The sequence below is a fragment of the Montipora foliosa genome, chromosome 5, assembly GCF_036669935.1.
Source record: "Montipora foliosa isolate CH-2021 chromosome 5, ASM3666993v2, whole genome shotgun sequence".
NCBI classification, from domain to species: Eukaryota; Metazoa; Cnidaria; class Anthozoa; order Scleractinia; family Acroporidae; genus Montipora; species Montipora foliosa.
In genome coordinates, this window is record NC_090873.1 from 44,230,121 (window position 1) to 44,252,974 (window position 22,854).

At 37.2% G+C, this 22,854-nt stretch overlaps 2 protein-coding genes across 7 annotated transcripts in view; both read right to left on the minus strand.

Annotated features, from left to right (window-relative positions):
• The window catches only part of LOC138004324 (sorbin and SH3 domain-containing protein 1 homolog), a 43,297-nt gene extending 31,601 nt beyond the window's left edge, over positions 1-11,696 (minus strand). For 2 of the 6 annotated variants that reach the window (XM_068850802.1, XM_068850801.1), the window contains exons 1-5: positions 11,581-11,693; positions 8,462-8,613; positions 3,034-3,287; positions 1,637-1,765; positions 529-610 (exon numbers count right to left, since the gene is read on the minus strand). In XM_068850802.1, the coding sequence (XP_068706903.1) occupies positions 529-610; positions 1,637-1,765; positions 3,034-3,287; positions 8,462-8,613; positions 11,581-11,685 (722 nt within the window). In that variant the 5' untranslated portion in view covers positions 11,686-11,693. Of the gene's footprint in view, positions 1-528; positions 611-1,636; positions 1,766-3,033; positions 3,288-4,930; positions 5,089-8,461; positions 8,614-11,580 lie in introns of those variants that run through there. The other 4 variants (XM_068850803.1, XM_068850805.1, XM_068850804.1 and 1 more) reach the window with 4 other exon arrangements.
• Positions 11,697-15,542: 3,846 nt separating this feature from the next.
• LOC138003206 (very long chain fatty acid elongase 5-like) lies at positions 15,543-22,033 on the minus strand. Its single transcript, XM_068849160.1, has 4 exons — positions 21,833-22,033; positions 19,193-19,320; positions 18,290-18,514; positions 15,543-16,662 (listed from the first exon to the last, which is right to left on the minus strand). The coding sequence occupies exons 1-4, from the start codon at positions 21,849-21,851 to the stop codon at positions 16,312-16,314; spliced, it is 723 nt and encodes a 240-aa protein (XP_068705261.1). The 5' UTR covers positions 21,852-22,033; the 3' UTR covers positions 15,543-16,311.
• Positions 22,034-22,854: the final 821 nt, after the last annotated feature.

Genomic DNA, 22,854 nt, shown 5'->3' on the forward strand with positions numbered 1-22,854 from the left:
AGTTTTGTGCGTTCTTTTGTGAATTATGCGATTTTTCGTGAATTGTGCGATCGGATGCCATTTGAGGTCAATTGTGCGAAATCGCAACATCGCGTAATATCAGAAGGCCTGTGTAGCTGATGCATAGACTAGCTTAATGAGACACTGCAAGTAAGCAGGTGTGTCTGTGCGTCGTGCACTTAAAAGGATCCCTTTGCTGTCGCATAAATCAAACCATGTAAAAAATGGAGGTTTGATGCTAAGCCTGTCAAACTTTTTTTTGCTTTGATACACTGTCCACTCTGAATAAGACATTATGGAGAGCAAGAGATGCCACAACTGAAGTTACAATGTAACTCCAACAAAACATCTGGAGGGCCTATCTGATCATGTCATTTCAAATTGCTCTTGTATGAGAAATTTAACTTGGCATAAATATGCCAAGATTTCATTTGATTTCATTTCATTTGTGCACGACCCCACAAGCTGTTCAGCTTTAAAACACCATCGTGTGAAAATAAAGGATTATTATTATTATGCCTGTTTTACCTTCTTCCTCCTCTTCCAATTGGTCGGGGTTTATCAACAAATCCTCGTGAATCCATAGGAGCTCTTACATGTGAACTGGGTTCTGAAAGAAGGAAAAATACAACAGAGAAGAAAGGCAAAAAAATTAAATGGTCTTTCTTGTTGCAGCACAGTATCAATCAACCTACAGTGTATTTAAATACATCTCGAGTATGTGCACATTATGTCATGGGAGCCTTGATGTCTACTGGAAAGGAAACTGCATTTATTTTGTATGCAAAGTATTTTCTTTTCTTTTGGTTTAAAAAACATGGCCAATTATCATGTAAGTTGGATGCATTTAATGATTGGTAAAAACAACTTTTATTTAAAAACCCTGTAATGGTGCTAAATCTATGAGGTAACATTGTTACAACAAGGCTTGTATGCAGCATTTACTCTAAACAGCTTCACCTTGTGCCTGTCATAAAGTTGAACTCAGATGGATACTTTTATCAACAACACCCTTAAAAGATAGGTGGGGGATTTGAATTTAACAGGTCACCACCCTCCGTTAAATGCTGCAGCCAATCAAAAGAATGCAGCCTTTATTTGTACCACAAAGACTAGTACATGTTATGGCTCAGTAATCTACATGTAAACCAGAAATTTATTTTCCTCTATTGAGAAGTTTTCTAAGCTCGAGGTGGACAATAATATTACTTTGCAGATCTTTCTTCAGAATTTTCGCAATGTGCAGTTACATTGTTAAGGCCTAGAATTTTGCCGGTATAACAATAACCGGTGAAACTTTTAACATATTTCACTTTTAAATGATTTTGTAAACACCACATATGAGATGCTCAAAACTTAATAAACATTGCGGTATTTAAATCAAGTACCAGTAAATATGGTGAGCCAACTAGCAAAATGTCGAAGAAAAACTTGCCACACAGAAAATGTGAAGAGCAAAAATTCAACAGTGACACAGAAGCAGTAAGACATCAACCTTTTAACATTAATTCATCGTGTAAAAACAAAGAAACTACCACAAGGCAAAAGTTCAAAAAGAAAAAAATTACAGAACTGTTGCAATGTACACAATGTGAGTGTAACAAGGGAAAACAATAACACTTGGTACAAAATATACCTGAAGATGTTGATGAGCTTGAAACAGATCTTATTGCTTCTATATCATGAACCAGTTTAATTTGCTCTGGTGGCCGAACCACCCCAGATATGATGTCAGGGTTCCACTCATTGGAGTTTGATAAATCCCCTAAAAAAGTTTTGGCAATGATTACCCAACTGGACATCATTCTGAGGTCAGATGAAAAAGTAGTTTGCAGGGCTTTCAGTTACATGTAGGCTTTGCATAGGAGGTAATCTGGGTTGTGAAGAAGGGCATTTTGAAATATTTTTGGCAAAAGAAAATATACAAAGAAGAAGTGATTTTGGAAAAAAATTAATGTTTAACTGCAAAAAAAGGGTGATAAAACATATCTAAGTATAGTTAAAAATACTAAAACTTTGTTAAAAACTGAAAGAAACGACAATGTTTCAACATTAGCTAGCAGAATTAAGGAATCAAGCCATCAGTTGTGAATCGGCAATGCGTCGTTTATTATTTTAAATGTGATCTGTATGGTGCAGAACACATGTATTTTGGGCTGTATTCCGACACTTTTACCAACACATTGCTGAACACAAAAATTCGGCAATTGGTCGACATTTTTTGCAAGCTCGCGTTTGTGTAAAGATCTCTGAAAGAATACCAACTTAAGGTCTTACAAAAGTGCCAGAAGCAAATTTGATTGCTTAGTCTGAGAAATGCTCCTTATTAAGAGTCTCAAGCCTAGTTTGAATATCCAGATGGACCCCATCCGTGCCAAACTTTTTGTTCAATTTTCATTGTTCCTTTCTTTCACTATACAGGCTTCTTATTGACTATTGCTTTTTTAGCATTTATTAGATTGCAATTTTTAAATTACTTGGACTTGACAATGATGTTTAGATAACAGCGAAACGTAGTCGTTTCTTAACTAAGTTTTTAGAAAAGTTTTTAGTATCTCTAAATATGTTTAGATATGTTTTATCCTCAGTTTTTTACAGTGAATAGAAAATATGTAGAAATAAGGGGAAATTAAACCAGTGCAAAATCGTCTCAACTATGTACCAGTCAATTTGATGACATTATGTACATGTTGTGGTTGACATTTTTGCTGATTCAAAATTTTTTTAACCAGTTTAATTTTGATTTTCCTTTGTTTCAGATTATAATAATTAATAATCGACAGAGTGAACTGCTTCGACATATTTTAAACCAAGAAAAAAATTAGTACAAACCACAACATACTCATTTAAACACATAAACCTTTTTAAAACACATCAACCAAATGATTCAACACAAAAGGTGATTCTCAACATTCTTTCAGCCTATCATACTAAGCAGCTTCAAATAAAATAAACTATCACAAGTATTAAAAAAAATCTACAGAATCTGCAAAGCAGAGCATATTGTTGAATACACCTTTAAGAGAAACAGACCTTTTCTGGTAGGAAAAGCGTCAACATTGTTATTTTCTTCAACGTCTTTCCATCTCTTTGAATCATCTCGCTTATCATTCCCTCTTGGCATTGTAGCATAAGACAGTGAATTGCTAGACAACAATGACGGCTTGAAAGATACCCTTGAGATGTGAGTGATGTTACCATCTTCTATGTTATCTGTTGTGTATGACGATGAAGACGAGAAAAAGCCTCCACTGTTGGAAGCAGGATGTGGTGAGGCAGCAGGCCGTCTGCAAATAAAAGGATTTTAGTTATTTGACGGGAAACAATTATTATGGTGGAGTTATTTCCAGGACCATTGCAGACAAGTCTGCTCTTCACTGAGAGGAGGATTTCAACCACAATAATTATCATGATACATATGCAAGTACAAATTCAGCACCATACCACTCCTCTGTTCTCACATTGACCGCTTCAGAAGTGAAAGTACTTAAAAGGGGACATGACATGATATAATTACATGTATATGAGTGGACCCAGATGTTGTTAAAACGTTCTCCCATGAAATGGCCCCCATACATCCTGTAGATGGGCAAAATCATCTGACGTTAGATTGAGTACAACCTACATAGAAGTGACACTCTTATGAAAAGGAAAGGAACTTCACTTAATAAGTGTCTAATCATTCTAGCGCTGGATTGAGCACTAAATGGGGACACTGTAAAATGAAAATAACAATTAATGCAAATCAAGTGGAACATAAGGGTTAAACTGATCAGTTTTAACAACCCAGGATTTTTGACACCCCAGCAACTTCACTGTACTTCACAAATCCTTGACTGGAAAATGATACTGGATCTTTAGAACTTCATCTTTATCCCTTTTCTTACACAACAAGAGGTCAAAAATGTTCTTTCTTCACATCATTAAGAATTTAATAGGATTTTGAATACCTGATGTACAACAACACTTCACAACGTCCTTTGAAGAAAACTTAAACTCAATCTTTAGAGCTTTATTTTTGTCCACAACTTAACTGAACAAGTTGCTAAAATAATATTTTATCATGTAATTCACACTTATGACCAGAAGCTAAAATATGCAAATGTATGTAAATTGCCAAAATTCAAAACCAAACATGAAACATGACAAAATCAAAATTAATCAATTTTATTCCCGTTTAATAGCAATTTATTTACTTTATGTCATATATCTCAAATCATTGGATATTAGAGACTAACTTACTAAACACAAAAAGAGAGATTCATTATTCTACATGGATGAACAGACCAGAATCTGTATTTCATGGATTGGTTATTCAAAGCCCACAGACCATCTAAAATCTCTCAAGTTCACTGTAATTAGTAGTGCATGTACATTAAAAAACAAAAAAAAGAATCAATGCTTAACAAATAAACATGGAGCAAATAAAAACTGAAGGAATTATAACCATACAATTATGTATCTGATCAATTTGATCTGCAAGGAAGTGAGCAGTGTGTCAATTCACTCCTGATCCAAACTGAACTGGTTCAAGAACAAACCACTGCTTTTAAAATTAACAAAACACTTTTTTATTGAAACACCTGCATTTCTTTACTAATACTGGTTAATTAAGAAATACATAGTAAATACTTAATCATCTTAAGGAACAGGTCATGATCTGTATGCTTCCTGCATGAATAAAATTAATACTCTAGTGTATATGAAGACATCGCATTTGCAGTGAAGAGCTTTGATAATAACATTGCAAGAGTTCTTGACAAATAAGTCACATTTTCTGAACTAAAATCAAGCATTCTAAAAGACTTCCACTGAAGTATAATTATCTTCTGGCACAATTCAGAGTGGAATATTATAACTTCCACGCAGATTTCAAGTGCAACAAAATTGCTCATGGTAGTTCAACCATATATATAAATGACTTTAATACCTGCTGAAGGTGAAGGTCGCTTTTGTAATCACCCTTGTCTCATTTGCCATATTTTAGGAGGGAAATAGTGGTCCTTTCTACCTTAGAATCTAACATAAAGCTCCAGATATCTTGCCCTCAAAATTTGCATCCCATTTTATCAGCAGGTTCAACCCAGCCTGAAATTTAATAGCTTTGAACCTTTTAGCTGTGATAACAAAGTATGAAAACAAACACATTCCAAAAATGGGAAACAGCTCATTGGAATCAATCAACACATTCAATGATGACAAGCATTAAAAGAGGGGAGGTATTTTTTAACCACAAAACATTTTACGTCAGTTATCTTTCTTTTAAGTAATTCCCGCCAATGCTAAAAGATTGCACAGAATTAACCAAATATTCAAGAAGGTATTGTTTTCACATTGAAATTTGATATATATCATGCCGAATAAGATTAAAAAGTTAATGTTAAGACAAAAATTAAATTTCTATAAAGGATAAAACAACAAAATATCAGTTTAGAGACAGGAGGATGTGGTTACAGCAAATGAGTTCAGTGTTTTATCTTGAAATTGACTTTGTTTATCTCTCATGTACAGTAAGTAAAAATTCTCAATATAGCTATGACACAAATAAAGACTTGAACACGCCTAATGCATTCCCTCAGGCAAAAAAACATAATGCTCTTAATTTGGTACATGCCGCAGAGCTAATTGAGGTCAGAGATAAAGCATGACTCCCTGACACAGCATGGATGAGTATAGAAATTTGACATGTACATGCAGATGTCAGGCCAAAATTTGCAATTCATCAGAAGTCAAAGGAACTTATTTCATTTTTCCCATTATCAACAGCAATAGAGCAACTTCTTGAAAAAGGAAAAAAAACTAGAATAAGAGAATTTTCATGCTTTTATGAAGAGCAGTTACCTTCCATTTGTTGTATACTGTTTCACAAATTAATACAGAAAAATTAAGGAAAAGCTAAATCTATACATGTGTACATTAATATTAATCTACATGTACTTAAGTAAACAAAAACTAAAAATAGTCGGTATATGTGTGCATAGACAGAAATCTACCCACAGCTGTTCAATATCAATGAGGTACTATAAGACAAAAAACACTGTCCTATTCTGGCCATATTTTTCCTTAGGGTGGTTTTTTTTTCATAACAACTGGTTGACTCAGTTGGTTGAGCATTGGACTACTGTGCGAAAGGGTCTTTAAATAACTGAGGAGAAAGCGCTGCCTTTATAATGACACCTGCAAATGGTTAGACTTTCAAGTCTTCTCGGATAAAGTTGATAAACTGTAGACCCTGTCTCACAGCACTTCAATGTTCAAAGAACACACACACTTGTCACAAAGAGTAGGGCATGTAGTTCCCCATATTGAGGTCAGCCATCATATCATTCATTCATGGGTTGGGTGAGATCACTAATGGAGTGATAGCGGCTGCCTGTATATGCTGATGTCTGGTCTAACCCACAGATTGATTACTTGTAAACAGTGCATTAATTTTGAAGGTGTGAATAGGAAATACACTGAATAAATTCATTGCCGTTACCATTCCCTCGCATCAATTTTTCTAGAACACCTCCGCTAAGTATTTAAATTGGAGTTGGACTCTGTTTTGCTCTAAAAATGCCGCATAAATATTTTGCTATTTTTACATTTCCTCCAATTAAAAAAATAATATACAGAAAGCAATCACTGCCAAAAAACATTGCCCTACTTGAAGTGAAGTATTTTTAAAATACATTACAAATAAATTTAAATAATTAAATCAATCGAAACAAATTTCTCAATGTGTTGGATTTCCTATTGCTGTTGTCGTTGTTTTTTTTTTTTCAAATGGGCCGACTCTTGCGTGTGGTTCTTTGACTTTTTTCTTCGATCTGTTTCTTTTAACTTTCTACGATATAATTTCTCGCTTTTTACAAGGGTATTTCATGCCATTTAAAACTGCATTTGTCCCCATTATTAGTGAAAACAATTTTTTTTTAATTACAAGTTATCATTGATAAATGTATGGAGAATGAGGAAGCAGTGAACAAAAGACATAAATGCATGTCGAGAGAAACTCCATAAGCTCTATATAAGCAAACATTTTCTGGCATCGATGCATATGAAACCAGTTTTATATTTATCCAATGAACATTTATTATGCTAATGAATGCATGACAATAAATAATAAAATTAATTAACTACGATCAGTTTAAATGAATTATTTTTAAACCACGATAAAATATATTAGACCTATTATAGATATGTAAAAGAATGAACAGTAGCAGTGCCACCTTTGGCAATTCAAATGTTTGAAGTCCTTCAATTTCAAGGACCAGAAATTTGAAATTCAATCAAGGATAATGTCAAAGCCTCCTCTCTTGGACAGTTTAATTTTAGAAAAGATCTAGAGGTGCATACAGTATTTACTAAGCAGCTTTGCGGCCACCACTAGCCACCAACACTGACAGAGGTGAATAGCTGTTTTATACTAAAACAGTGAGATACTATCGCACAAAATGATGATTTTCACTGTACTGCAGACCGATAATTTATAAGTGAAATTGATTGATTTCGCATAACAATTTTAATTTATGCCAGAAATTTACGCTTTGTTTACTCTTGCGCTATGCAAATTGCGTCATGCGCAAGAGGAACCGCATAGCGCACTACGTGATTCGTGTAGCACATGAAACGTGGCGCAAGGTGGTAACTTACTTTTGAGCGGTACTGTACATGTACAAAAAATTGATTGTATAATAATGCATCAATTAAAAACTTGCTCCATTACATTAATTAACCCTTTCATTCCTGTGGGGTTCCACATTGACGAGTAAAATCATCTGGCGTTAGACAGAGTAAAATCTATAAGTGTCACTGTTGGGAGTGAAAGGGTTAATACTGTTAGTATGTGTACACAGAGGTGCAAACCTCTGGAGATATAAAATCTGGAGATATTTTCCATCCTGTCTGCCAAACCCCTCCCCCCCCTCCCCCCTCCATGATTAACTCACCCACTCCTCCTGGAGCCCTGTCCCCCAAAAAACACGTAGTGTGTAATTATGTGTGTAGCAAAATATTGTCAGTGGTTTCAATAAGTATCGACAACTGACAAAAAGCCTTGACTACTTCACTCAGAGAAGGCAGCCACTTTTAGTGCTAGATTATCTCAAATCTAAGGTTCAAATTATTCATTTTGACAATAACAAGAGTCATTTACTGGATAATAAAACCAGTTGCTAACTTCACTTCACTGTAACTCCTGATTGAACCCTGATCCATTACTTATTTACTTACATGTAATTAATACCCACATTGTACATGTACTCCATATATATATATAGTATGTCCAGGCATTTTTAACTCCACAAAGTTATTTCTGGAGGTCAGTACCTAAAGATTCTGTAACACATACAGTAATAATAAATTATTTATTCTAACCATGTTTTTTTTCTTTGAAGCAATTACTATGATACAACAAACATGTTGTTGCTTCAATAAATGGCTTGAAGCCCATTAGGGAAATCCTTCTTTCACTCACCTAGAAAGAATAAGTTTTAGCATGGATCCTGTCCGTTTAATACTATTGAGAGCATCACTGTGAGTCCAGCCTTCACAATCAGCATCGTTGATCGACTGAACTAGCAGTCCTTCCACAATTCCTGCTTTTTCAGCTTTGCTACTGGGAGTCACCTTAAAACCAGACACAAAAAGGCATGATTCAGAAAGCTGGTTTTCTGTGTTATACATTATCATCATGAGGGTTTTATCGGAGCAAGTAGTTTCTACGGGGAGCATGCCCTTGCTTACCCCCAACCTCAGTTTTTGCACTGGTTACCATTAACTTTACTTTCTGAGGACCACTGGTTTGTCAGCATAAGCTGTTATGTGTACACCCTCTTTAAATAAGGTTGATTATTATTATTATTATTATTATTATTATTATTATTATTATTATTACTATTATTGTTGTTGTTATCGTTAATATTATTATTATTATTATTATTATTATTATTATTATTATTAAACTGCTGAGAATGATTTTCCTGTTGCCGTTAGAGGCTAAGGTCAACATCTATAGCAACTTTCGCTGGCATAAGCCATGAACTGTTTGACAATATCAATGATAATTATTGAGACTTTATTAAGTCTCCAGCTTACAATGTATATACATGTGTAGCCTGGCGCATTAGTTTTCACTTAATTGGGAAGACAAGGGTTGTAGGATGGGACCCATGATTTGTCGTCCTTATCTGAGAAGACTAGTCTCACAAGTACTGTAAATCATCCTCAGTTATTTCAAGACATTGTATGTGGGTCCAGCCAAAATAATGTTAACTACAGGCAGAGTAGCCACTGTCAGATACATGTTCTGCATAAGGCTTCAATACAGATTACTACTAGTAAAAGTTTTCACTACATCTGTCCCCACCTATGATACATGTAGTATGAAAGGCAGTTGCGATACCTTTAAATAATTATTATGCGCTGAACATGGTGTTGAGGTCAATTACAAGGTTATCAAACCTGATAAGAATAATAACACAGTCCACAAATAGCTGCTAAAAAAAATAATTTTCTCATAGACAGTCAAACATTTTTCATTGGATAAGGAAATAATGCTCCTTAATCTAGATGAAAAGTGTTGTTTGCCAAGCTAACAAGCAAGAAATATTTCTTTAAAACACTGACAGAAATTTCAATGATATTACATGTAGATGACAATAATATTGCTCAATACCTCTGTTTATCACCATGAAAGGTCATGAAAAATTATTTAAAGGTAGAAATCTTAACTTCTATTGTAAAGAAGAATGTAAAGCATACATGTAAACCTAAAATCTCCCCTACTTCAATATAAAAATATTTTAAAATGAAAAATATACTGTATATGTAAAGAAATAATATTGCAGAAGCTCAACGTGACACATTTTAGTTTCACAAAAAACAGCATTATTAATAATTATTATTTTTGTCATCAAGGGGAATGACCCATATACAGTATCATTAATTATTTGAATGTGATGTACAAGTTAATTAACAGCTTAAGTCAACATGTCACTGGTTGATGAGTACTTGTAAAACCTGTTGCAGCTGAATAAACTTATAATAAACTCCCTGAATTTACACAAATTCAAGGATTTCTTACAAAAAAGTTGTGATTTCAGAGCAAAAAATTAATAAATAGAGGGTTGGCCAGACAAAAAAGAATTTAAAACAACCATATATGGCTCTGAACTGAACTGTATTGAGTGCAGTAATACAAAGAATAATATTCAAAAGCAAATAAATCCCCAAGTCAAAATCAATTTTAATATTTCAACAATCTTGCAAGTAGTTTTCAACCCAAATTAATATCTATGTAAGTACAGATTTATATCAGCCTTAATTTTCCACAGAAACTTTTTACTGTTGAATTTTGAGTGTATACGTCTTAATTAAAAAATCCATAGAATTCAGCTTTCCAGACAAAAATTCCAAGTTACTGTTAAAACAAATAGACAAAACTCCCAGCAGCATAACTTGGGCTATCATCTGTCTCACCGCAAATCCGAATAAAAATTCCTACCAATCTAAGCTAGTATGTAAGCTGCTTGCGCCTGTGACAGAGGACAGTACTTTTGATAAAAGAAAGTAAAATAATAATATTAAATATGAATAAATGCTCAAGTTGATAACTGAAATCTGCCTCAAACTCGGCAAGTTAGAGGCGAGGTCCATTTTTAATTTACACCGAAATGTACAGCTGTATTTTTCGATATAAAAAACATTAAGTTAGAACTTATTTACACGAGCTCTTAAAGGATATCTTGACGAAAATGAAAAGCTAAAGTTCAAATACAACTTCTCCATTGTGAACCAATAATTTGAAAGATTTTCAAGTATAATTTATGGAATTCGAGCTTATTCTAACTAAAGGAAACGATATTATTAATATCATTTACGGGACGACCAAAATGAAACCACAGGATGTTGGTTTCAATTAGCGCATGCACGAAAATGATGTAAGCTAAAATATACTTATTGAGATAAAGGAGTTTTCATCAGCTTAAGAAAAAAATTCAAGAGCAAGGAAATAACATGCAACAAAACAGTGGATTTACTTTGGCGCAAAATATATAAACAACGATTCATCGTGTAAACTATCCACATGGCTGATATGATAAGTACCGTTTTTGCACCCCGGATCTGCGATAAACTTGAAGGAATTAACCAATAAAAACGACATAAATCATAATTAGAAATCAAGCACAGCATCGAATCTATCATAACAAATAAAAAAACGAAAATTTGTTGAAATGTATACAAGCGCTTTTTAAAGAGCTGTCATATCAAAGCTCGCTATCAAATATCGACTTCACACAACTTCAAAATTTGCAAAAGAACCCTGTTCGCTAGATCCTCAAAAACAGAGGCCTCAACGATTTTTCTTCGGTAGCAACGAATGAGCCTATTGGTGGCAATTTATGTGAGACAGTCGCTCTGCAAATCAAAAAGAAAACCTCGAAAATAAACTCGGCTTGCTGTTCATAACGAACTTAACCTTCCACGCTTGAAGTAAGCGTCTGTAGCGTTTCTAAAATACGTCCGGTCTGCAACAGATTTCTTCGCACCACCGCGCTGACATTCAAATTTAAGACATGGATCATAACAACTAACCTTAGCGATTCTCAAAGGTGCTCTAAATTCGTTTCCACCTTGTAATCTAAAGCCCCACGGCGCTCCGCCGTTTAGCACAACCTCACGCACCTCAGAGGACGCCATATCACTGGAATAGCAACAAGGATTACCCATCATTCTGTTCTTCACTTGGTTTTGAGGGTCAAGAGGTCTTAACCATATAAGGAAAACGCGCTTCTCGCCGGCATCATCGTTTCGTTGTGGACGCCCGCGCAAAAATAGCAAGGTCGCTGTCGCCCTTGCTTAGGTCCCCATAATCTTTCAACCTTTCTTATGCTAAATTTACACCTCAGTTAGATTACAAAAGTTCCTGATGTCCGAAATGGAAAAAAATAGTGTCGCCACCGATTACATCGCCAAGTAACTCGCTAGCAAGCTAGACAGGCTCAAGTGTCTGATGGGCTAAAAGGAAAAGGCAAGATGAACATTTCACCTAGTATATTTATTTGTTGGCCGCACTGGGTGATACGGTGTGTCAACCGGGCTTGCTTTTTTTGTTTTGTTTGGTTCTCTTTTGTTTTGTTTTATTTTGTTTTTTTGTTTTTTTGTTACCACTTAAAGGAAACCTCCACTAAAACAACAAAATAAGTTCAAACCACAGAACGTAATGTTAACAATTAAAATTGTTCAAACTTTTTCCAGTGAAACCGTTTGTATCCGAAAAAAATGAATTTCAAAAACGCTTGTTTTAGCTTTCAAATTTTCTGGGCGCCACCATCTTGAATAATTGTGACTTGTCGTGGTTGCCGCGTTCCCGCCACCATACGTCACAATTTTTCAAGATTACCCAAATGCAATCCATTTCAATCTTTTCCATTTGTGTCCATTCACGATTCTCTTTTCTTTTGCTGTATTTCTTTTATGTTTTTCAACAGTTTTAAGTGGTTATTGCAATGTTTCATTCTACTTTTGGGGTGTCATGAAATTACTTCATTTTGCGTGATGTAGCAGTCCCGTAACCAGGGGGGTGCACGGGGTGCGTTCGCACCACCCCCCCCCCCCCCACCCCAAAGGTCCGCATTTTTACACTCAATATCCAAGTTAAGGAGTGGAGTCGGTTAAACTGAAGTTTAAAACTTAACAGCAATATTTCAACAAAATCAAAGAATGGAAAAAACAGTAATGTATTCACTAGGAAACTAAAACAAGCTGCACTCTAGTAGCTCGAGCCATTCAGAACATTTCAATGAGCGCTCCTCAAAATTTTTTTGTGGACTCACTCGGCTGCGCCTCGTGAGTCCACAACATTTTGACCACTGTAATGACGCGTACTCGTTGTCGATAAGAGTACAGACCACGCTAAATCACACTTCGATTTGTTTTTTACCACAATATCAACGTCAAAGGAATTTTTTTTTTTTCAGAGTTCGAGATTAGCAAATCAGATTGCGAGATTAGCAGCAATTGTGATAAAATATTCCATGTACTTTGCCGTTACAATTTCTCATGTATAGCTACTTTCCTAAACAAACGAATCAGACAACAAAAAAATACATTTCGGTAGTTTGGTCCACTTTGGCCTCGTTAGCCCCCCCCCCCCCCCCCCCCCCCCACATAAAATCCTGGTTACGTGCCTGTGTAATTTTCACCTGAGCGCAAATAAACCCAAGTTTAAAACGAAATTTTCAAAAAGACCGACTTCAGATGACGTCACAAAAACCGTAATGTTGTCCAGAGAATTGACGCCGTTATTCTTAAAGTCAGCACTAGAAATAGGCCTACTTCGATTGCGCTGGGCACTTTTTGAAAATTTGTTTTGCATTTTGGGACAACATATTAGCTCTCTCTTTGTATTTTGAACAAGTTACAACATTTTGAATCGAAGACCGGTTTTCAGCAAACTAGGGTTATTTGTGTGATCATGGAGTTGATAATTGAACACACAACTAAGTCAGTGTTGCGTTTGAGGATCATTTCTAAGTACTGCGAAAGCCAATTCTTGTTACTGCGCCTTTCAATAACATGCGGACTCCTAAAATTCAAAAGTCAACGGACAAATGCGTTTTTTGCTACCGTCAATCAAATGTCCGGCGTCTCCTCCAAGCTTCCGACTATTGTCGAGCGTACAGTAATCAAATCAAATCATTGAGCAGATTCAGACAATATAATCGGAAGGTGGGAGGAGCCGCCGAGCATTTGATTGACGGTAGCGAAAAACGCACTTGTCGATTGAGCTTTGAATTTTAGAGTCCGCATGTTATTGAAAGGCCCAGTAAATATAGCATACTAATTAAAAACGCGAAGGGAATGTTCAAACATTATTAGCAACTTTTGCGCACTTTTTTCTTCCCTGATAGCAGAGGTCTTTTGTCTTTTTTTTCTTTTGCGTTGGCTAGGCTGACGAGTGCGGCGGCGGTTACTTAGCGACCAAATCCTCACGTGATATTTCATGTTGTGTGGGCTCACTTAACAGCAGCGGAATCACTGTAAAGCAGTGCGCGAGACGCAGCGGTCTAAAGTCACACTCAGTAAACATGTCATGGGGTATGCGGTTTGAAGAGTACGGTATAGGGGTATGGAAGGCTGTTTGATCAAAGTAAAATTGGATCCATGGCAGAAGTCTCTTTTCCCGCACTCGTCAGCCCAGCGAACGCAAAAAGAAAAGAGACCTCTGCTACCAGGGAAACTTTTTTTCCTAAAATTCAAGGATTCTTTTTTTGAAAAATCGATCACTGTATGAGCACTTTTCGCGATCTTACCAACACAATCAGATCAGGCCTAACCATGCAGGAATCGATAACAACCGAAATACGCGCAGATACACTAAAGGACTATTTTAGATACCGTTGGAAACTACTGTGATTGTCTTAAATTTTTGATCCTGTGCAGAAGAGTCGGAAGTTCATTATTTGCGGACCTCCGAGCTCGGAAACGGTCGTGACTGGAATGCATAGATCGATGTGCCGCAGTCAGTTGACAAATACATGACATTAGGTTAGACGCTACACCCTCGGCGGTCATTAATAACCAAGAATTCTCAAACAAGTGCTTCAAGCTTGAATAGTACAGATTCGTACATGGGCCTCGTTGGGTCTTTACCATCTCACATCCAGGTGCAGGGATGGCGCAGTGGTGAGAGCACTCGCCTCCCACCAATGTGGCCCGGGTTCGATTCCCAGACTCGGCGTCATATGTGGGTTGAGTTTGTTGGTTCTCTTCTCTGCACCCAGAGGTTTTTCTGCGGGTACTCCGGTTTTCCCCTCTCCTCAAAAACCAACATTTGATTTGATTTGCGTTGATTTGTTAATTTGAATTTACAATATCCCCAATAGACCATATTCGTATTCTCAGTATTGGACTGGAACTAGCTTGCTATGTATTTGCATTTGAAAAGATTCCCCCGCATTAGCCTCCATTGCAAGCTAGTTCCAGTCCAATACCGAGAATACGAATATGGTCTATTAGTGCTCCAGCGCAAGAAGATTAGACACTCAAATAAAGTTCCTTCCTTTAACCCTACAAACGATATACTTAATTAACTTAAAGCGCACAGAAAGACCGGTTTTCTTCTCCTTGTTTGTCCCTGAAGTTGTTGGTAATGTATTTGTCAGCATGTATACCGTCCCACCTGACTGAGGCAGATCCATTCTAAACACAACCCTTGGAAACAAGCAGAGGTCGTTATCCTTTTTGATCAAAAGAATCACGGCGGTCTACGGTGAGTGACACCAAAAAGGAAAAATGTCAGCATAAGATGCTATCCAACAAAACCCTAGGTTCCCTCGGCGTGAAATTACATAAGTTGAACTCATTTTAAACTTAGGATAGTTATCTACGACCAAAACAAAGAAAAAACATGAGAAGATGCTGAAAAATTCCCAAATAAGAATTTAAAAGGTATTTTAATAGGGGTACCCAACAAAATAACAGTAAGGCTAACCGATTCAACATCGATGCTTAGACCTAATACTGCAGTTCCGTTGAAGAACACCAAAATAATCTTTGTCTTTCAAAGTAACATTTATTGTCTCAGTTCTGTTCGTGATACACGCGCAGGATTTTCATTTTACGTGCGTCTGTTAATCATTACAATGAGGACCAGGAATGCCAGAGTGTAAAAAGTTAGGAAGCGTCGCCAGGAGATTTTGTTGATGGCATCATGTGTCTTTTGTATGCAAGTGAGACAATCCTCAAGGGACCATACTAAAGGAAAATGAGATATAATTTATACAAGAGTGCATTACCCCAGAGTAAGAATCTGGTGTCAGGTTTGTCCCCATCAGGGGCAGAAAAGTGTCTATTTCTAAACCAAGTTTTGCGGGAAAATAAACAATAGCTCAAATTCGCTAACTCGATGTTGTACTCAATTCGAATCTCCCGAGGATAAGATTCTGTGTATTCTATTTACATTATGATGAAGCATTCACATTTAAATGATATGGTAATTCCTGGAACAAAACGTTTTATTCCCAAAGGGTTTGAATCGGGTACAACATTGAGTTAGCCCATTTTGTCCATAGCGATACTCACCGTTACGTCACCTCTTGTCATTATATAATCTATTGGCTATCGAAACAAGGTTTTTTTGTTCTGTGGTTGGCAAAATTTAAATATCAAAAGAATTATTTGTAAACAGTGAATATAGCTATTGTTTATTTTCCCGCAAAACTTGGTTTAAAAATAGACACTTTCCTGACGCTGGTGGGGGATAAGCCAAATTGGGTAAATCTTACTCTTGGATGATGGACTCTTGATTTTAATATGGTTGTGTTACTCGAGCTTCTTGGCGGACGCTCTTTCTGTAAGATAGGCTCGGTAGTAAAAGTTACCAAACAGTGAAATCATCGTCAGTTCGTAAAATATTCCATAATAGCACCATCCGTGATACAGATATCCTACGATCATATGGCACAGGCCAATCATGAACTGTATTAATTGCAGCTGTGTGAGGCTCTTCTTCCATGCTGGTCTCTGATTGGGGTAAAGCGCACACTGGCCGTAATAGAAGTACATGAAGACATGGATGATCCCATTTAGACCAAGGGGTACGGAAATGGCAGGCCAGTTACCATAGGTATTTGCGTATTCGCTCAGCATCAGAATGGAAGCGTGATGGTAAACCTAAAAAACATAAATTTCATAGACCGTATTCATAAATTATTCTTTAGTTTTTACGCTAATAATTCCCACTAGCCTCGTTTGCACGAACAAACTCAAAAAGAACTTTTACTCCAAAGTGAGGCTAGTGAGGATGATGACACAAAGTTCTCGGCCGCCAATTATGAATACGGTCTATGGAGTGTTAATTCTTTGAAATCGGTGGGGAGAGGGGGTGGGTCTACTTAAATCAACTATAACTGTTATGATTTCGAGATGGACTGCTGGGTAAGATATTAAAACGAGCCCCAAATCCATTCGCTGTTACCAATATTAGTATCTACTAAAACGGTGGATATCTGGCACTCTGATTGGCTACTCAAAATCCGAATATCCTTTGCTATTCATCTCCGAGCTTCCTCCGAGCAACATGCGCGGGATTTGCGCCCGAAAATATTGTAATCGTTTCAGGACTATAAATGAGTTAAAATCATCTTTTTTGTGCTATACTATCTCACTGTTTTAGTGTATGCTAAAACAACAGTTCATCTCAATGCCGGTGCCAGTGGTGGACATTTACCTCGCCGCAATATAAACCACTAGCCACCTCCACTTCGGTCAATAGTTATTAACTCTGAGATTGTTCGCCGGGATGGTTTCACGGCTCAGGGCATGGGCAAACAGTAACGAACGCAACTTTAGTCTATTTCTTATCTAAACAATCGAAAGAACCCATAAGTTTTTCGGTTAGTAACAAAAACCATGTGATGAGTAACGCGAGCTAGAGTACATTTCGTGATGTATGGGCACGATTACAATTTTGAGAACGTTCAAAACATCCAAAGTGAACAAAACCCCGAAATGCACTACCAAGGACACACCTTTTTTTTATTATATAGTTATGAAAATTACTTTATCGCTGTGTTTCCATAGCAACGCCTGTGTTGCATTGCATGATTTTTTTTGCACTCTACAACCTATGAATGCATTCGTCATTGACCAATCAGAACGTGATATAAATAATAATAATAACAATCACTTTATTTAAGTCTCATGGTTATTAGCCAAGCATGAGGGCTCTACTGATTGGGACCAAATTAAATCAAATTAAATCAGACCAAATTAAATCAAATGCTGCTTTTCGAGGAGAGTAAAATACCGAAGTACGCAGGAAAAACCTCTCTGAGCTGAGTAGAAAACCAACAAATTCAACCCACATATGACGTAGAATCCGGGATTCTCCCCACTGCGCTATTTTCAGGAGTTACAATTCCCTCTGTATCTCATGAACGGAGAGGATTTATGTCAACAAACTTTACAGTCAGTTTGCTTTTTGTTACCTTGAAAATATGTGCAAAGATTGGCTTTCCCGAACAAGTGGTTGGCAGGTTCACAAATGGCACTTCGGGACCGAAAAGCTCTCCGGACTTTCGCGAAACGGGTCCCTGGACATAGACCGTATTCATAAATGGCGGCTAAGTAATTATTCTTTTGTATTTATGCTAATCATCCTCACTAGCCTCGTTAGCACGAACAAAATTCAAAAGAATCTTTGCTCCAAAGTGAGGCTAGGGAGGATGATTAGCATCAAGACAAAAACGGTCTATATCTGTGATTGTGACTTAGCAAACAGTTTAAATTTAAATCTTACATGAAGTACTGAGATTTGCCTTTGTCTGTGTCTGAAAACCATGAAGACTGTGTCCAAGAGCTCGAAATACTTCGTCATGTAATACACCCAGAAAGCGTGCTTCACCAGCGCGTCCTCTTGCACGTCAAACAGCGATCGGGGCCAGTTTCTAGCAAGAGTTGCAACGATAAAACCAACGGAGTAAAGACTGATCAAGCTGCAGCCAAAGTTGTAAGCAACGAGAACCTGTTTAATTGAATGAGAATCAAAATGAGCAAACATCCCTTGCTTTAAGGCTTGTCCAAACGGAAATTGTTCAATAATTCAAGACCAAATCGTTCTCTAAGTCAAGGAGCCCTAGCAACGAACAGGACACAACGGAATAGGTTTTGAGAAGAACAACGTTGGGTCTGCATTCCCTGGATGTGCTTTTCACGTTTTGGCGAGTTTCTTCGCCCTACTCCGCGCGCCTTCCTGATAAAGAAGTGAAAGAATTCCATTCTAGGAAAGCAAAGATCTGTTTTTTCTCTTGAGTTTTCATTTATTGGCCGTTTTCACAATAGAAGACGAGCAAATCGTCTCAGACGGACAAATCACCTGATGTGAAAACGGGAAGAGCAAATTTTTAGACGAATTAGTCGTATAAAATTTGTCCGTCTAGGAAGGCGATTTTGTCCGTCCAGACGAACCAGTGGACCTGAAGACGCGGGGAAATGGAACTAGCGATGGTTTATGGGAAGATATCAAAGAAGGTTAACTAGTGCCAGTCATCAAGCGGTCAAACTTATCCAGTTTGTTGGTCCATTGTCCATCTTTTATGTATTTACGTCGGACAACACTAGCGGAATTGGTCCACCAAACCATAGGACGATTTGTTCGTCTTCTAGCGTGAGAACGGTCACTTTCCTCTTCAATTGTGCTCACCTTGCGGAGTTGTAAAGGACGAAAAACGCGAATCCAAAGCGGAGAGATAGCAACAAACAGTAGATAAATGACAACTACTGGAAGACTACGAAGTTTGAGTACACCATTCACAAAGTAGTGCAAAAATTCTGAAATTAAAATGACAATTGCAATGTTAATTAGGAAACTCCAAGAAAAATTAACCAAGATCATTTCAAGACACGTCCAAAAGGCTCTCCAACAAGAGAAGAGCAGTGTCTTGTGTGCGCTGAAGCATTCATAAGTTGTTCTTTCGCGCCCGTGCATAAGTTTCCGGTCCAACGGCTGCCTTTTTTTCTGCAAAACGCCGATACCGACGACCCGAACGTCGAATAGTTAGCTTTCATTTATTATTCAGCGTATGTCGAAAGTTAGTAAGTCAAAGCACCGTTTACGTTTTAATACGACCAGCTATCAGTACTGCAGCCCATATAGCGGTTTTCAATTGAGTGTCGAAAGTAATTAGCGAATTAATTTGGTTTTGCATTACTTCACTCAGTGATTGGTTCAAAGTTCTCGCGCCACTTTTTCAACCAAGGCTGAGTCGATGTTGAATTAGTTTAATATAAAAGCCTGTTGAAATCGTTTGCCCACCAGCAGCAGTCAACAACGTTCAACATCGTTCAACAAAATCGAAAGGATGGCCCCGGATGACCTTGAAAACGAAGAAAGTAACCCCAAACCCTCAATTTGGCTAACCCTAGGCCTAAAAACCAACTTTAGGGCTAGCGTTAGCCAAATTGAGGGTTTTGGGTTACTTTCTTCGTTTTCGATTTTTGGAGGTCTTAGGCTGCGTTCACACTTGGTGCCCGAGTACGGTGCCCGAGAACGATTCTTGATGGGCACTAATGTGAACACACACTTTTTTCAAGTGCCCACTCCAGAATTCGGGCACGGTGCCCGTGCCCGAGTACAAGGTCTCGACCTTGTACTCAGGCACTGAACTGGGCATCAACATATCGGGTACCTAGTGTCTGAACACAGCACCATTTTGTGCCGGTGCCCGGGCACAAGTGCTCGGGCACCAGGTGTGAACACAGCCTTAGTGTTTTAGGGTCTTCGTTTTCAAGACACCCCGAAAGAATCGGTTGAAGCAAATGTTGAAGCCCTTTTGCGTCCTAGTTCCCTTTCGAAATCTTATGTTTCCTTGTTCCCGAAATTACTTCCAAACTTGTTCTCAGCTTTTTGATCTCTAAAATGGTTTATGTTCTCTAGTTGCCTGAGATATTTTGTCTTTGTTCCCTGTTCCCCACTTATTAGCCATGTTCCTAACCCCTGGGAGATCCTAAATTGACGAAGACCAAATTTTATTTTACGAGGGAACGAGATCGCCTTAGGATAAATTTACAATTTTTGCTTTAACATTTCACGTACGTCCTTTATACCAGTTGCCTTCCTTATACACCTCAGCCATAGTGCTATATAGAGAGTAAGCTGTCTGATAGGTAAAAAAGTTCTTAGTTGGTGTGATTTTATTATGTAAATGTAAATATATGAAGCATAGGTACTTACTTAATGATTGCATGCAAGTAGCTTTTTCTTTTGCATTTTCGCTTTTTCCAACAAGCGAAAGCTTTAACTATCATCGTGACTAAATTTGGCCGTTTTTAATACTAGATGGCTAGAGACGCATAATTCGTCTGAGACGAACTTGGGCAACTTCCAGCGTCATTCATCTAGTATAAAGACGAGCACAAGACGCATTATGCGTCTGGACAAAGTATCTACTTTAGACGCACTTAGCTGGATAGTTCGTCCAGACGAATTATGTCTGGTCCCTCGGGAAACTAGTTAGTTTTGTTTTCCCTCGAGTCCTGATGTTTCTCTCGACTTCGTCTCGGGAAACATCAGGACTCTCGGGAAAACAAAACTGTTTCCCTCGGGACCTTACATGGATTAAGCGTATATTGTATTGTATTGTTATTCAGTGTTATTGTAGAAACTTACCTCTTTTGTCACGCTCATGTTGTTATTTAAACGTCAGTTTGATTTACATATTACTAAAGCGCGGTCTTTACAATCGAGTTTCACTCTTATATTTAGATTTTTCGTATTTTATCGACGGGAGAGGAAAGTCCCAGTATTATCTCGTAAGAAATATAACATTCAATCGGAGCTAATCGGAAATCAAGAGCGGTGTGCTTATAAATACAAATCAAATCTATGTAAAAGATGATAGACTCTCTCAGTACACGTGGCAAAATTACCATATACCATTGAGTAAAATATCATTGCTGTTTGAAGCTGGAAAAATGCTTGCAATCGCACGGTATGTTAGGATGAGCTCTAATAAAGCTAATTATTCTCGCATGGACGATTTAGGTCAGGTAGGAGCCCATACGTCAGGGCTTTGTATACCGTATGTGTGTTTTAATTGTTCTCGGTCACTGCCCTGCTTTGAATTAAAAAATTCAAACCCTGTTTGAATTAAACAGCGGTTAAGGAACAACTAGCCCTTTAGAAATCGCAAGTAGTTCCCATCTTGACTTCCCTTTAAAATTTATACCCGTGCACAAACGAATTGTTAAACGCCGTGGTGAACACCAAGTGTGTTTTGTCTGATAAGTTATTGTTCTGTAAACAGTCTTGTACATTCTACGTTGTCGACGCGTAAATACTTACCTACGAACGTCATTCCCATGTTGTCAAGTGTCTCCACAACGGCCCGCTCTTGTTGGATCGAAGAGCTGGAAAAAAGATCAAGTCTGTTTTTTCCAGCATGAGATCGTGACACTCGGATGATGCCTTGACGTCCCCTCAAAATGCAAATCCTGTTCTAAAGTTCAATTTGCATCTTACATGTGATCGTCTCTGCGTCTGCGTGACGCGGTGTAAGTCACTCTCAAGCCCACTTACGTTCATCGCTATATAGCTAAATGTTATGATTGGCTTAAAGATCTCGTGCCACTTTCTTAGCCAATCAGAAATTAACGAAAAAACTAATTAAAATGTCGATTTATGCCTTGCTCCTCACAATAGAAGAAGCCTCTCATGGTTCTTTCATTTGGTGTTGGACAGATGGATAGACAGCCTTTATGTTAAACAATTTTAAAGCTCGGCAGCTTGTAGGGTCGTGCAAATAAAAACTAAATATCTAAAATATATAATGAACACTATACATCATGATTGAATCGTTCATACATAAAAAAAAATACACAAATAAATAAATAAATAATTGTTTAAAAAATGAATATTTAAAAATACACAAGTAGATAAATAAATAATTGTTTAAAAAATGAATATTTAAACGTAAAGGACATACATGTCATATCTCCTTTTAAATTAATTTATCCATCTAATTGTTTTAATGCTCAAATAAATATATAAGTGGATGAAAACAACATTCAGTTCTACCAAGGGCACCCAGCGAGCGAATTAAGCCAAAAGCCTTTGAGAGACGTTTCTAGGCTCCTTGTAATATACAAAGACTATCACCTAGGAGAATTTGATCTGTTCGGACTGATCTTAGATCAAAATTGAAGTGTCCGAAAACTTTAGGGAATGATCTCTTCATTTCAGAAATTTCTGGCTGAATGTTACCTTCTAAGAACTTCCAACCGAACCATTTGCTCATCCGAAACTGCTAGGTGACCTTTTTAAGTGCCAAAAATTGCAAAAATACCCCTTCCGAAAACGTAAGGGAC

What these genes read in the sequence shown, in the direction of transcription:
- LOC138003206 (XM_068849160.1), bottom strand. An exon ending in GTCCTTTACAACTCCGCAAG is followed by an intron (nt 18,515 to 19,192) that starts GTGAGCACAATT and finishes TCAATTAAACAG; the next exon opens with GTTCTCGTTGCTTACAACTT. An exon ending in GGCAAATCTCAGTACTTCAT is followed by an intron (nt 16,663 to 18,289) that starts GTAAGATTTAAA and finishes TATGTTTTTTAG; the next exon opens with GTTTACCATCACGCTTCCAT.